Genomic DNA, 17,120 nt, shown 5'->3' on the forward strand with positions numbered 1-17,120 from the left:
GGTGAATTTTATTAATAATTTTTAGTTAGCAATAGTCCTTCTTACCTAAAACACAGAGACATCTTTTCCTCCTGACACAGAGTAGTTAATTGTAGAGTCCACAACCAAAGACTGTTTACAATTTAGGATGACCAGAAAAGATTTAATAGAGGATAAGAAAAGAAAAAGCAAGGTTATCAATGGAATTGCTTCAATCAACTTCAAATGATTAGATGCAGACAATCTATCTGCCCAAGACTCCATTAATGGAGTTAACACATTTATGGTCTACAGCCTTTAGTGTTAGTTCTCATCTTGAACAGAACAGACGTAAGTACTGAGTTGGTGATTATGTGCACTGTCACCAAAATAATACTTAAAACAGTTATCGGAAACACTTTCCCATTAAAGGTCAATGAAAGCATAATTTTAAAATTTTTAAAAGATCTCTAATTACTGATGCAAAGTATTTTAACTTTGATAGATGTGCTGAACAGTTTTTGGCTTGGGGATTTAGATTATAATGTGTATACATTACTTTTCTTTTAATTATATTATATTACACACACGAATATAACAACTTTTGGGAAACTTTTAAGTAAAGTGAAAATGAGTTTTTAATACCTTTGACAATTTCCATGTACAGAATTTCTAGGTCCAGAACTATTGTTAGGAAATTAAAGGAGCTTTTTTTTTTTTTTTTTTTTTGGCCACACTAGATTGTCCATTACTTCCCTTCACACTCAAAAGATAAAACTTTTTAACACAAATCTTCGGTTCCAATATTTTGTTTGCACCAAATATTTTTTTTTTTTTAATCAATGGTGGCACATCAAGCACTTATTTTCAGAAACACAGATTACCCACACTATTTAATATGTCCTTTTATACAAACAACAAAGAGTATTACATAAAAACTAACTTCACTGTCTATCAGTGTATTGGAGTAGACCTTTCATTCTGAAGATTAGGAATTAGAATTTTTTTTTGTGTTTTCATTAGGTCTTTTACTAGAAAATATTCATGTGACTACATAAAACAAATTTTACAACATACATGAAAATATTTAAACTTGAGACTCTTCATGTTACTAGCATAAAATCTCCATAAAACAGTGTTTATATTAAATAATTCCAAGGCATGTATAATACTCAAGGGTCAATTTTCTTCAATACAGGGTAAAAACATTCCTAATCTGATCCATTAAAAGCACACAAATAAAAGCCCTCCTTTTATCAAAGCCAACACATATACCAAGGAATCTTATTGCCACTTGATATCACTTATGTCACAAATTACTAACACATTCTCTAAAACAATATAAATGTCAAAGACAAGTAGTTTTTATATATTAAGGAAAAAGAAAAAGCAGGTAAAAAAAATAATCCATGACAAATTACTATTTTATTTCTTGAAATTATATGGATTAACTTCATCTGGGATGGAAGAACTGGTAGATAAAATTCTAAATATAATTAAAGCATCACACATAGAAATACGAAAGAGGCTAGCGTTGAAGCACACGAGTGATGAAAGCTAAGTTTATACAGCAGTGCATGTCTTCCATTCTAAAATGTCAAAGACACAGGTTAACTTGACCAACAATTGATAAATACATGAATACTACAGATTTTGGGAATATAGGCAAGAAAACTCCACAACCACGGAAGCAATAACCTACCATTTGTTAGTGTTTGCATGGCTCAAAGGGTCAAAAAGGGGATAGTTTATATTTATTTGGCAGAGATAAAACACAATCCACTATAGAACTTGAGATTTCAAGGAAAACTCCAAATGCAGCAGCTAACAGCTTGTCTCTATTTGCTGTCACTCTAGATCAGAGAAACCCACATTTTTTTTCTTTCCTGCCCCCCTCCAGTTACACTTGAGCTCTCTGACTGAAAAGGTCTGGAACAGATTAAAAGTCGGGCCACAAAATAAAAAGCTTTGGCAAGTTGTCAAGTCTGTCTGGAATACACATACATAGTGGGCCCCAAAAGGAAAACTAAAAGCAGTAAGAGGATTTATGAGACATTTTGGGGTATATCTAATTGTATACTTGTGTGTACAGAGGTTAGAGGTAGTAGGGAAGGAGAAATTTTCTTTGGTACTTTCCCCATTTTTAAAACAAAAGACCAAACTGTGTGTGTAATTAATGGCTCCACTTACGCTTATAGCCAAGTCACTTTATTGTGGTTTTAAATGAAAATATTAAAAAAAAAAAGAGCTTTGTTCCGATTTCTGCAATAACTAAGAGTTAATCATTGTCTTTCATAATCTTATGTTGGGGGTAAATAACCACAGTACCATTTTTTAAAATTTCCAAAATGTGGACAAGTTAAATTCATTTTATTAAAGATGATTAAAGGAAACATGGCTGTTATCATTTTAGTCCATACTACTGGCAACCTTTATTAAATTCTCTACCTTACTTGGTCTCCTGTTTCAACCACATGGGCTTATTCAGCTATTAAATAGAATCTGAAGTTGCAAATTATTAACATGCCACATTACTTTTTTAACACCCAAATAGGTCTTGAAGTTCAAAAGGCTAGTACTTAAGCCAAACAGGGTATCTGTCAAAATGCCAGTCCCTGCCCTTGTCCACCTTTGACTTGACTTGAAAGCGAGGGGGTGGGGGGTATGTTTCAATCAGTCCAGAAAGCTGACCACTAGGTTGTTTGAGGTACACATAAGACACAGGAGAACTGCTCATAATGTTCCCAACAGGGAAGTTTTTCTTTTTCCTTCCTCCCCCAGGGCTATTTTTCTGGCATTCACAGAGTTAATTCCTCTTTCCCGGAAGGGCCCCACAGTTGTTGTTGGGTCAACCCCTGGGAAGCTTCAAAGGCTCCCGTCCCCTCAGCCTGACCCACTCAGTGATCTGCACATTGTTTTCATTTAGCTGCATCCAGTCCAAGACGAAAGCTTCAAAACCACAACGGTCTGCTCCTTTTTAGATTCATTTTTCCATGGCTTTGGAAAAATATCTCAGAAACCCCACTGAAGAAACTGAAAACAGTGAAAAATAGGGATAAAAAGGCACTAAAAAACTTGTATAATATTATCAAAATGTGCACATTTGGGAAGGAGCGCATTCCTTTGTGCAAATGGTGATTTATCCATGGGATATGGAGGGGAATATGGTTTTGCTTTCTGTATCCTAAAATGAAAAACAAAGACCTTCACTTAGAAAAAGAGAGAGAAAAAAGCCAGAAGAAAAGGAGAAAATGCTTTCATTGGACTACCTCCAGGGTGACAGGGTTGCCCCCACTCAGGATAGCACACACCACCGCACTGGACACAGGGGGTCCTCTCTGTTCTCTGAAGCTAAGCCTAAGCAGACCCAGGCACTGACAAAGTCAGTGCCCCAGGTCTCAGATGCAGTGTGACAGCCTGATTACTACTGCAGCCAGAAAGATCACTTTAAAAAAGATCACTGTTTCTCTCCCCAAATGGGAAAGGAACAGTGATCCTCCTGGATAGCCAACCCTCAAAACATTTACCCAGCCCCATCCCAGGAGTCCAAGCTAAAAAAGAGGATTTAGACCTCAGTTTCTCAAGTTTAAAGTGAAAGGTATAAAAATAAATTTAAAAATAGCACTTGAAAAGTTGGGTGGGCAGTCATCTTTCGATACTATAAAGCAATGTAATTAATTTTATTTAATGTAACCTTCCCAAATTCACATACAAAAAAAATAGTAGTAAAAAAAAATCTAAAAAGGTTTTGAGATGAACCTTTACCAAAACGAGGGTCAAGTCTTGGGTCTAGCCAAGAGGTGGTCTTGTTCTTATGGTTTATATAGTAAATTTCTCCATCCTGAGTCATGGCTTGTTCCCATCCATCAGGAAGAGGACCTAAAAATACAGAAACAAACATCATGGTTGGTTTTTATTTGGTGCACCTAAAAAATGTGGGAAGGATGGTAATTTAAAAAGAAAACACATCTTGACATAAAATGACTTATTAAGACAGAATTAAGCATGTGTTCAGAGAAGAAAGGTTTACTTTATACCTGATTCTTCTCTAATAAAAAGATACCACCAGATAATAAAATCTGTATCCCCAAAGATACCGATTGGAAAAAAGAGAGTTTCGAAAAACCCTCTCGGACGGCATATATTTATTACTACTGACAGTACAAGACACAAAGTGCTCTAGCCATCAGTTCTGAGAGAGTCCTTCCTAGGAAGTCCAAAGTTCTTTAATAAGAATACATGCAAATGTTTTCAGAACATCTAAACTATCATAAACATTCTGTTCAACATAAAGCATGCTTTAGCTAAGTCTGCCAGGCTCCATTTATATCCATTATTTATGTGACTGGCTCACACCAAAAAAACTTTAAAGAAGAAAACTATGGTCTAAAAGCAACCTATTTTTAAGCAGCCCAGAAATTGCAAGGAGGTGGGGGTTGTGGTTGGAATTCTAAGTTTGTCACAGGCTTGGACAGGGACAGGCTAAGCATTGGAACTGTTGGAAGGCAAATTTCCCAGGAAGAGAGAGAGAATAAAGTCCATTTCAAGCTACATGTTAAGGAAACTATACCTGGGAGATAGGACAAAAGAATGCAGTAAGTTTTAAGAAGCTGATTCTATCTTTAGGAGGGTAGTAGGGACTCTACAGTTGCTTTTGGGAGGTAATAACTGCAATGAAAAGAGAAGTCCAGAATAAATCACTACATGCAGGCATATTTCATCTCCCTGACTATCCCATGCCCCTTCCACTTTCCATCCCCACCAGGAGTCAGGAGAAGAAAGTGTAAATTGTAGAGGCTGAATCCATGCCTAAAATGTTTCCATCTGTGGACCCACATGAACTGTGTGCTTACCATTTGTGCTGGTCACTGTTCTAAGTATACTATGTACATTAACTCATTTATTTCTTACAACAACCAAAGACATAAACAGTAGTATTATTTCTGGTCTAATAAAGAAACTGAAGCACAGAGTAGCTCAGTATGATACTGCATCACAGGGCCAGTTACTGTCAGAGATGATACTCTAATCCAGCAGCCTAATTCCCGAACCATTTTTCCTTATAACTACTTATTAAAAAAATTTATCTCCCACATCTGAGATCAGAAACTAAATATGATTCCTGTGCAAAATGGGAATAACTGCCTTTGTTCTATACTGGCCATCCAAGTCAGCTTTCTGAATTATGCTAAGTGACGTTCATTAAGCAGACCCGCTCACACACATGCCCATGGGACCCAAAGTCCTAATTTAAGCTAGTTCATTTAAGCTAGTTCATCAGGAACAGACCAATTTGTTACTGTTTTACTGTCAAAGGTCTCCCCGTTAAGAAGCACAGATATATGAACTGGAATGCTCTGTCCCCAGGAAGCCCCCCACCAAGTTCTGGATGCTAACTAGGTCCAGAGGTGGAATCTGCTGTGGGAACCTCATGTTTCCTAAACAATGAATTGGAAGCAAACTAACTTAAGATAAATCAAATTTCTCAATAGCATTCACTAGCAATTTGATCTCTATTCCCCACCAAGAGAAGAGATCCTCTAAAACTGAAACTACCAGTTAACTAACATTAATTATGAAGATGGCTCATCTCCAAAATACTTTTTAAGAACAAGTAATCATCTTTGAAAATTCTAAGTTCCTAATAAAGCATAATGATGATCAAGTCAACAGAGTCACTGCATGTTTTTAGGAGCCTCAAGTCAACAACCCAAGCGACCTCATTAGAGATTCCAACACATGGGCTCCCTGCCTGTTATAACAGGATCCCTCTCTAACATAGTTGCCTGAGTTGGAATGAAGAACTGTATCTTGGATGCAAACCAACTTCGCCTATTTGCTCCACCTACCTGATTCTGTAGATTTCACTTACAATGTCTCTGATCTGTTTCAGTCCATTTCTAAGAATTCAGTCTAAGAATCCAGTCATCAATAGTTACCATCGCTTTGTTTCAATCATGATAGTTTACTTCTTCACTGCATCTCTGCTCATTCTAAGTGTCTTCCTAGCAAATAAATCACCAGGTTTTTCTTCTTAAATACCAACAAACTTTCATGCCACTCAGCATCTTATGAAAACACATTTACCATGTTCTCCACAACCAAAAGGAAAATGCCAGCTGGATTCACCTCTTAGGTCTTCTTTACATATCCAGTTTCCTGCCCACAACTTTTCAGAAAATCATGCCATCTTTTATATGTGCTGTTCCTGTTATCACAGACATCCCTCTGCCCTTCCCCCTTACAAATTTATATTAGTCTTGCAAGACACAATTTATAAGTCACCTCTTCAATTCAGCCCTTCCTGATTAACCCACCCAAAATGATTAGTTTCCTCTTCTATTCTTTATTAGCATATAACAGATAAAGCTGTAATTACTTATTTACAAGTCTGTCTTGGCAAGACCCAGGACACTCACCTTTTAATTCAGAGTTACTATGAGTAATTGCTCAGTGAACACTTAATTAAGAAATATCTTGTCTTTTGATACTTTGATATTTCTATAAATGAGCTAAAAATCATGTAGTACATCTATCATACACAATTAACATATTTAAAACAGACTATATGAATGAAATGTTATTAATCCAGTGCTTTTTTGGTCCTTAACCTTTCTGTTCATAAATTCATAAAGGTAGTCACTGAAATTTTTTAAAGTGCAGAAATGCACAATGGAAAAGCAAAGGTTTCTTATAACCTACTCAAAGGAAGAAAAAACAAAACTGAACAACTTCAGCTTTGTGACTGGCTTCTTGATTATTCTTCTGTGCATACACATTCCCTTAAGCATCACTGCTTCACCTGTACCGTCTTCACCTGATTCACTAAGTAGACAACGAGTATCTTTTCTTGACACAACATATCTGTGTACTCCATAGCACACAATGGAGTCCCTTTCCCTGGTGTTGGTTACCAGAGGTTTTTTTCTTTTGCTGTTATAACTAACAAGACAACACAAACTCCTAGGGGCAGCAATGACAGCATCACCTCCAATTCCACCACTACATATAATAACATTAGCACATTTAGCTTCATCCAGTGGTAGTGCGTGCCTGTTCTTATCCCTATCACACACAGTGTACACACACTGAAACACAGTGACATTCAGTGGTAACTTGCTCAAGATAAAGGTTCAAACCCAGGCAGTCTGATGTCAGAGTTTCAGCTTTTAAATGATACAATATGCTGCTTCCACAGATATATAAATACATCCTTCCAAAACTTATGCAGGTGTTTCCATACATTAAAATTTCAATGTGCAATAGTGACTTTATCCCTTGTGTAGAATTTAAATCATTAAAATTTCTCCTATAGGGCCTCCCCTGGTGGCGCAGCGGTTGAGCGCTGGGCTGCAAGGCTGCCCACAGCCTCTGCAGCGCCGGTTCGTTCCCCGGCCGCCAGCGAGGGTCCCACAAAAAATTTAATTAATTAATTAATTAAATTAATTTCTCCTATACAAATCTTATCAACTATCACACATTAAGAACTTAGAATTTCACTAAAAACAAAAGGCCAAAAAAATTAAGTTCAGGAAACTTTGCACTGTACTTGTTCTTCTATACCGTAATCAAAAAATCAAAAACTTCTAAATGCACTAATTTTAGACATGATGATATAAAGGAGACACAAGCTCAGAACAAATAGAGTAGTGACTTATTTTCTCACTGTATTTCTAAAGAATTAAGTAATGTTTATATAAATAGAATTACTATATTAATTTAGTAAGCACTCAAATATGTACCAAAATATATGTGATAAACAAACAAAAAAGGAATGCTTTATATCTTCAACTGCCTTCCATTTCACATTGTGGGGAAAAATATAAAGCTATATGGAAAGCGATGATCTAAAATAATTTTTTTTAAATAAAAAGAAAACTACTGATCAAAGGTACAGGGTGTTTCCATACATTAAATTTTCAGTGTACAACAGTGGATGAGGAATGAGTTTTTAAATAGGTTTTGCAAACAACTGACTCCTTAGTAGAAAAAGAAAAATGGAAAGAAACAAATCTTTGACCCATATGTGAATTAAATTTTTTTTTTCTTCAGTCAGATGGTCCTTATAACAAATTCTGTGACTTGGTACTTAATGCAGAATTCTAAGTGAACTTGTTGAGTAACCATGAAAAGCAGAGAAAGTGAGAGTGATCTATTTTCTGAATCACCAAGTTGCAGTTACTGTAAGTCGGGGTCAAGCATCTGCTTGGACTACAGTTAGAGGAGAGTAAGGTCAGTAAGGCTAAAGGACATCTGGGCTTCCCACAAAACTAAATTTGTAAGAGAAGGCCACAGGGATAGATCAAAATAAATTTAAAATGCCTCTGCATTCCATTTATATGCTGATTTTAGTGTATCATAAGTATTATAACTTCTTCAATATGGAGTGTATAAAATGAAGCAAATGCAATGGCAATATTCTGTTTATATAAAATGATCTGACAGTGGACCTCAAACTTTAGTATCAGAATCACCTGGAAGGCTTCTTAAAACACCCCTAGAACTTCTGATTCAGTTTTTAAGAGGTGGGACCTGAAAACTCCTAGATGCTGCTACTGTTCGAAGGAATATACTTTCAGAACCACTGACCTAAAAAAATAACTACAATTGACTCCTGGAATGATGTGGGGGATTAGGAACACCAAACCCTTTGCACAGTCAAAAATCCATGTATAACTTCTAACTGCCCTCCCCCCAACCTCGCCCCCAAATTTAACTAAGATGCCCATAGTATCCAAGGGGGTAGATGGGAAAAGAGAGATTGGTTTCAAGTTCCCCACAGATTCAAAAATTCTACTGGTGCTCAAGTTCCCTACAACCAGTCCTCCATATCCTTGAGGGTTCTGTGTCCACAGCTGGTTGAATCCATGCATGTGGATCCCACAGATAGTCAACTGTATTTACTGAAAAAAATTCCCATATAAGTGAACCTCCATGGTGAAACCAATGTTGTTCAAGGCCAACTATACTTAGAATTCTTTGGTTGGTACAGAACTGCTCCTTGTATCCATCTAACTTATCTAACTACAGCTATTCACTGTAGTTATTCACTTATCTAACTACAGCTATTCACTGCACCAGGAGTAGTTCAGAGATTAACGAATCAAAAGCTATATTACAGTCACAGCTGCTAGAGAATGAGGAGGTAAATGGCAGACACATACCAGGAACAAAGAAGTCATAAGAAGGATGATGCTTTTCCCTTTTCTTAATGCTTGAAAGGTAATTACTATGAAGAAATAGACGAAAAGTTTTTTCTTGTTTGTTCTCTAATGACCAGATGGAAATGAAGACTAGGACTCTGGAAGCAAGATGAACTGCTATGGCCCATGGGCATTTTTTCAGCAAAATATTTTCAGTTTAGAAGTCTTTACTTTTCAGTTCAAGTGAAGAGTCTATTTTTGTGCTGGCAAGATATTCCTTTCACACCTATGCACTTAACTTATCATATGGTATTAATTGGTTACATATGTTATCTCCTGGTTAGACTGTGAAATACCTGAAAAAATGTTTATATGTTATGCACTTTTCTGTCTTACTGTCTAAAAAGTACCTACTATTCATAAAGGGTGATAATAAATGTTGGTTGAAATTAGATTAAAATCCTTTATTAGTGCTTATGAAACAAAATACTTTTTTTTTTAAAGATTTATTTATTCATACAAGAACTGGGGTACAGTCCAGAGGTGCAGGTGGTGAGAGGATTCACCAGAGACAAGAGTGGGAAGCAGAACAGGCAGACTGAGTGAAATACTCTGCTGAGGGGAAGAGCGGGTGAGTCAGGTGAGGTCTGCTGTGCCATATGGGTTGCTCCTGCTGCAGTGGCTGCGGATAGCTTCATAGGTTACATCTTAACCTCTTGCGCCACCAGGGAGGCCCTACTCTCTTATTCTTCACATATAAGTTCAATTTCTCCATTTTGGGGACCATTTGAACTGAAGGTACAAGATATACAGATATTCTTTTATTCAGTAAGTATTTACTGAGCCCCTAGGCTATATTCAGATAGTATTCTAGGCCCTGGAGATATAACAGCAAACAAAGCAGTCCCTGTTTTATGGAATTATCTAGCCAAGATGACAAACAAATATGTACAGTATCATCTTGGCTAGTGAGAAATGCAATCAGTGGAGGGGGAGGCAGATGACTGCAGAAAGAAAAACAGGAAACAGTCTTCTAGAAAGGCAGACCAATAGGTATGCAAGGAAGAAGTGACATTAAAGGTGATGCTGCTGGATGGTGAGAGAGGAGGGAACAATAAGGAGGCCAATGTGGATCCAGAAGAATAAGGTAGGAATGAGATACGGGGATTCACTTTGTTTTAATGATGAAGACTCAACTAGAAAACCTTTCATCATTTCAACCAGTAAGGGGTTGAAAGGGTGGTGAGTGGTAGGTTATGATTAAAGTAATTCATAAATAAGAATTACTTATCTTTGGAGGAAATAAATTTTATTGAAATAATATTGCAGGGCCTTCCTGGTGGTGCAAGGGGTTAAGCCCAGCACTGTGAAGCTATCCGCAGCCTCTGGAGCAGGAGTTTGATACCTGGCCAGCTAGATCTACACTAGCAGACCTCCCCTGACTCACCTGCTGCTCCCCTCAACAGTGTATTCCAATCTGTCTGCCTGTTCTGTTCTCCACTCAGTCTCTGGTGAATCCTCTCATCCCTGTACCTCTGGCCTGTACCCCAGTTCTTGTATGCATAAATAAATATTTAAAAAAAAAAGAAATAACATTGCATAACAATATGAGTTTCAGGTGTGCATCACTCTAAATCATCATCTGTACGTACTACATCAAGTTCACCACTGAAAGTCCAATCATACTTCATTACACAGTTGACCTCTTTCAAGGGAAAATAAATTTTAATGTAGAATTTATAATAGTACTGGTTGAATAACTCATTTACTATATCAAATACTCTCTTCCTGCAATATTTTTAAAACAAAATCCTCCATGTCATAATACTAAAGGTGACTCAACACCAACTTCCTGTTTTGCCTAAAGACCCTCTTACATTAGTAATGACTAACAAATCATTTACAATGTCTAATCAAACAAGAAAGCCCTGATTAACTATGCCGCAAGACAAATGATCAGCCTCTCCCTCTCACCTGACCCACAATTCAGGAATAAAAAAGTTACCCGAAAGTTTACTGACACACTGACGAGCAGTTCAAAGTTCAAGAAATAGTTTCAGTGAGAACACAGGAAGAGTAATTGAGAAAATATATGCAAATTATTTTTTAAAGGAATCTAATGCTGATCAATTCCACTTTTAAATTCCAGTCTTCTCAGGCCTCCCTAGTAGTGCAAGGGGTTAAGCACTGCACTATGAAGCAATCCACGGCCTCTGCAGCATGAGTTCGATCCCCAGCTGGCCAGAGAGAAACCCACACAGCTAAGCTAAGCAGACCTCTTCTGATTCGCCTGCTGCTCCCCTCAGCAGTATATTTCAGTCAGTCTGCCTGTTCTGTTCCCCACTCTGTCTCTGGTGAATCCTCTTACTCCCCGCATCTCTGGCCTGTACCCCAGCTCTTGTATGCATAAATAAATAAATCTTAAAAAAAAAAAATCTAGTCTTCTTCATTCATCATAAAGCACAAAACTATTCTTACTATATATGCAAGGTCCTGATCTAAGTTTTTTACAGATGAAGAAACAAAGGTACAGAAAGGTTGCCCAACCAAGATCACTTAGCTTAGGCTGACATGTGGCAGAGCCAGGACTCAAACCCAGATAGCCGCCACAACTCTGTTCTCAAGGACGAAACTACAAATATGACAAACATTAATCAAAGGCAGTGTTTGTCTTCATTTTTTTCCCTCTGGAAGTTCCTGGATCCATTAAGATCAGTCACATCCATATAGATGGCTCCCGTATCTCTAATATCCTCATAAGGTCAACAATGGTCTCACTGCTTCAACAAATGGAGAACACTCAACACACGTCCCCTTATTTTGAGTAGATTTTACCTCAAAATACCTTTTGCATTTGATCCTCAAATAAAACTTTTAATGTAGACTTTCCCATTTCTAAGATCAAATTTTAGCAGTGGCTTCCAAATTGGTCCTAACTGTTAAACATTGTATATACCACAAGATCATGTTCCTTTGAGGAGACAGTTCTCAGGCTCAGGGATCCCCTAAGGGCACAGGAAAAATTCCAAAATCTTTAGGGTCTCTACAGTCAGGCATTATAGCATTGCACAGGGTTTGAAGACATCCACCCTTCTAGGCCCTAACCACCCCCAAATCATCCTTTTACTCAGCCTTTTTCATAGAATTACCATTAACTTTCTCCAATATAGCAAAATTATTACTCAGTGGGTTACTGGGTCTTTAAAAATTCACCTTTGAAATATTATAAGTGAAGTTAAATGTGACAGTTTAGAAACTGTATTAAACTCTAGAAAAATAGGTCCTCCTCGGTGGTACAGCGGGTTGAGTGCAGCGCTGTGAAGCTGTCCGCAGGCCCGCAATGCCAGTTCAATTCCTGCCCATTCTCAGCACAGTCCGGGGAGATTCCCACATGGTGCGACAGACCTCTCCTGTGAAACCCGCTGCTCCCCTCAGGAGTGTATTTTGGTCCTTCTGCCTGTTCTGCTCCCTGCTCTGTCTCTGGTGGAGTCTCTCACCCTCCCGCGCCTCTGGCCTGTACCCCAGTGCTTGTATAAATAAATAAAAATCTTAAAAAAAAAAAAAAAAACTCTAGAGAAATAAAGTTTAGAGAAAACTGACAGAGTAGATTCAGGCAAACCGGGTTCAAGTCCTACATCCAGTATTTACTAGCCTTCTAACCTTGGGCAAATTCTTTAATCTGCTTGATGCTCACTTTCTTTATCTACAAAAAGGAGATAAACACTCTCCTCAAAGAGTTACTGAGGGGGTTCCCTGATGGTACAAGGGGTTAAGATGCAGGACGATGAAGCTATCCACAGCCACTGCAGTATGGAGTTTGATCCCTGACCAGGGAGGTGACCCACATGGCACAGCAAACCTCTCCTGTCTCACTCGCTGCTCCCCTCAGCAGTATATTTTGGTGGATCTGCGTGTTCTGCTCCCCACTCTGTCTCTGGTGAATCCTCTCACCAACACCACCCCCCCACATCTCTGGCTTGCACCCCAGCTCTTGTATGCATAAATAAAGAAATCTTTAAAAAAAGACTTACTTAAAGATTAAAGGAGGAAATGAATGACAAAGGATAGGGCTTAAATTAGGTACTTAAAAAAAAGTACTGTTTCTTGGAATAGTTCTGCCATTTTGTTCCAGTAATACATCTAACATGAACATTTGTGCATAATACATAATCCATGTATAATATAGAGGGTCTGAAAAATAGGTATCAAAGATGAAATGATCAGGTAACAAAAATAGCAACTCCTAGAAGGCTATCCCCTCCATAAGGGAAGGACCCTAGAGAAGAGTCATAGTTTTAATGGTTCCCCCAATTTTTCAAGAGAAAGTTCAAACTTATTATTTGATCACATAGAGGGTATCTTCAGTGTCATCTTTCCACCATCCCAACACTAGTTATTTGCTATGGGTGGTTTCAGGCCTCAGTCATCTCTCCATGTGGTTCCTTTTACCTTTACTTTTCTTCAGCTAATTTTCACTCCCACACACCTACTAAAGCTTAAGTCTTGAGTTGAGGACTTTTCGCCACTTCCACCTCCACTATCCTGGTCCATCTTCTCCCCTGTTGTTGCAACTGCCTGCTAACTAGTCCCTCTACTTTAAAGAAACTTACTCATATACTAGCACTCTTCTGTTCACATCCAACAAGGCCCCAGACAACATGGCTTCCACGCTCCCTTTCACCTTTCCAAGTACAGTGGCCTTCTTATTGTTCCCCAAACATGCTCCTGCACCCGTCAACTGGCTGTTATGTTGCACAAAGAGCATCCTGTCTGAATCCCCCCCATATCTGTATGAATCTCAGTTCAATGAGATCTCTATGCAAAAAGTATCCATTACAGGGGGCCTATACATATTTGTATTCAATATCTGTTCAAAGGATGAGTGAATACCTGGCTCCTCAGAGATATCTCTATTTTTCCTCCTCCGTCCCCTCCAAACCCCCCACCCCCGCAAACTGATTCAGATATTCCTCCTCTACTTTCTTAGTGCTTGGTTCATGTCTGCAGTAATATTTACTGTTATAATTATGTAAAAATAAATAATCTTCACTTGACTCTACAACCCCAGTAGTATTACAGTGCCTTGTACAAAAGTAGAGCACTTGATATTTACTGAATAAATGACTGAGAAAGGGAACAACTACTGCAAGGTGAAACTAGAATTTCTTAAAAATCATTTTCCTTTCTGTTTATTACAATTGGATGAACTTCCTTGAGGTATACTACAAGCTCAAGAACAATCTAATATGTGACTCTGAATTCAGACTTTATCTAGTAAAACTTGAATGTCTTAGATTTTAACTTAATTAAAGTGCTTAGTTCTGTGAGCTCACTTAGACTTCATAATATTCAGGGAAAATAATAATCTATTGCTAAAATTCTAATATATAGTAAGTCTTATTACCTCCTTACCTGATGACATCAAAAAAAGAGTACTATTTTGGAAAACTGATTATCGTTGCAGTATTTATTTCCTTTCACTGATGCTGTCCATATATGGTAGTCAATGGATATCATTTTAACAGCATTAGTATCTTACTCTTTCACACAAATATTCCTCAAATGAGTCATATTATTGTAGCAGTAGAGCAACCAGAAGGAGTTAGAAATCAGTGGGGAAGATAAAAATAATATTCCAACACTTATGAAAAGAAGAAATAAAGCAGATATTTGATTTGGTTCTTAAATGTAAATAATTTAATCTCTTTCTCATTCTCCTCCAAAGTTTAGCACAGGTTCCAAAATTCTACAAATAACACAGCAGGAAGTTGAACACGGACACTTCTATTTTTAACCACCATAATCTAATAATAGCTCATTTTACTAAGAGCTGGTAGCAATGATACCAATTACAAATGAAAATTATTTTTATGTTCTTTAACAATATTCTCTTACTCTTCTAAATGAATCAATAAGTTAAACAAAAATAAGCTTACATTCTTCCCATTAGTTTTGGCACCTACACTAAAATCCTACTAACTTTCAGAAGTCTGATTAACTTTATTTTCCCAAATGATTATTTCAAAGTATTCTCCTAACAAATTCTTTAAAGATTTTGTTGTTTGTGCTCTAAGATCAGGTTAAAGTAACTCAACAATCTCAAGTTTCTCTGTATCTTTCCTGGCATTTCAGGAGAAAATCTCTGAAATTTGAAATACAGCAAAGTCAGGAAGGAATTACCTTATCTGAAATAATCAAGCATGTAACTAAATATATGAACACAGTACTCTCTAAAATATTTAAAACCTAGGGCCTCCCTGGTGGCGCAGCGGTTGAGCACTGGGTTGTGATTACAAGAGCCATGTGCAGGGCACTGCTGATTTTCACACAGACATCAGAAAAACTCCTCTACTCGACATGATACACTGCAAAACAGCTTTAGCAACTTGAATGAAACCATTATTTCCCTATTTTTTCTATCCCACAAATATTTTAATCTCCATATTCCCTATATATTATTTATCTGTGACTTTATTAAAACAAAATAGGCTAGTCCAAACTTTTCCAGTTAAAATGGTAGAAGTTTCCATATTACGAACCATTTTTTAGAAACTTAAATAAAGCAAGAATAAGTTTCTTGAAGATTATCTATACTGATTCTGTATTATTATGCTTTTTTTTTTACTATTTTCCTGTAATCACTTTTCTTAATTTACCTAAATTTCTAAATGAGGAAAAAAGCATCAATTTCCATTTAAAAAAGACATCTGGGGTCTCCCTGGTGGTGCAGGGGTTAAAGTCTATCTATCAAACTATCACCAGCCACTGTGGCATGAGTTTGATCCCTGGTCAGGGAGATAACCCACATGGTGCAGCAGCCCTCTCCTGTCTCACCCACTGTTCCCCTCAGCAGTGTATTTCAGCAGATCTGCCTGTTCTGCTCCCCACTCTGTCTCTGATGAATCCTCTTACCCCCACACCTCTGGTCTGTACCCCAGTTCTTGTATACATAAATAAATCTTAAAAAAAAATTCAAAAAGGTATTTGGGATCTGCGCTTGAGAGTATTGCTCTAACTTTGAGCTTTGCTATAATTTTATTGTTTGATTTGCTTTAGTATAGTGTAATAAAAATTTCCATCTTACTATATCTAAGAACTTCAAAGGAATCAAAAAATGTTTGACTCATAGAAAAAAAAAGCATATTGATATTTAACACTAGCACACATACCAAATGGACTGTGAAGTCAGAAGATAACACAATACTTGGATAAGTGCCAATGCCCACATTTGATAAAAAGCTCTTAAGAGCTAAACACAGCCCCAAAGATACCGTGGTGATAGATTTTGAAAATAATTTTAGGCCTCCCTGGTGGTGCAAGGGGGTAAGCACCACACTATGAAGCAATCCACAGCCTCTTCAGCACAAGTTCGATCCCCAGCCAGCCAGGGAGAAACCCACATGACGCAGCAGACCTCTCCTGTCTCGCCCGCTGCTCCCCCTCAGCAGTGTATTTCAGTCAGTCTGCCTGTTCTGTTCCCCACTGGTGAGTCCTCTCACCGCTCTCCTCCCACATCTCTGGCCTGTACCCAGCTCTTGTACGCATAAATAAATAAATCTTTATTTTAAATAAACAGTAGCTACTAGTTAATGCAAACTCATTAAATGTCAGATCAAGGCAACATTTTGTTATATAGGCACAATATTGCACCAAGTACATAAACAGTGTTAAATAATAATCTATGTACCAATCACATTTATATGGATTATGCATTTAACCTTCACAACAACCCTGAATTGTCATTGTTGTTATCCCCATTTTCCAAGTGAAGAAACTTAAACACGGGTACATACAGTAACTTGTCTAAGATCTCACAGACAGTAAGTGACAGAATTGGGACTCAAACTTATGTCTACCTAAATGCAAGAGTCCCTGACTTTAGTCTCTATTTTAACTTCCCTCTCAGTTCACTTCATAGGTAAAAAGCAGAAGTTCAAACTTTGTAAGCTATAACACATGAAGTAATTATCAACTCCTAAAACCTGCATGCAGCTTCTCACACACCCTACCCTCTAGAGT

General features: G+C 37.5%; 1 protein-coding gene across 9 annotated transcripts in view; it reads right to left on the bottom strand.

The window, feature by feature from the left end:
- YAP1 (Yes1 associated transcriptional regulator) overlaps positions 1 to 17,120 on the bottom strand; it is a gene marked incomplete at both ends in the record, with an annotated part of 103,887 nt that overhangs the window by 29,988 nt on the left and 56,779 nt on the right. For 4 of the 9 annotated variants that reach the window (XM_084251274.1, XM_084251272.1, XM_084251273.1 and 1 more), the window contains one exon: positions 3,724 to 3,837. The exons of 4 other annotated variants lie outside the window; for them this stretch is intronic. In XM_084251274.1, the coding sequence (XP_084107400.1) occupies positions 3,724 to 3,837 (114 nt within the window). Of the gene's footprint in view, positions 1 to 3,717; positions 3,838 to 17,120 lie in introns of all 9 variants that reach the window. One more of the 9 variants, XM_084251271.1, reaches the window with a different exon arrangement.

This window comes from Talpa europaea (assembly GCF_964194135.1).
Source record: "Talpa europaea genome assembly, chromosome: 12".
Taxonomy (NCBI): Eukaryota; Metazoa; Chordata; class Mammalia; order Eulipotyphla; family Talpidae; genus Talpa; species Talpa europaea.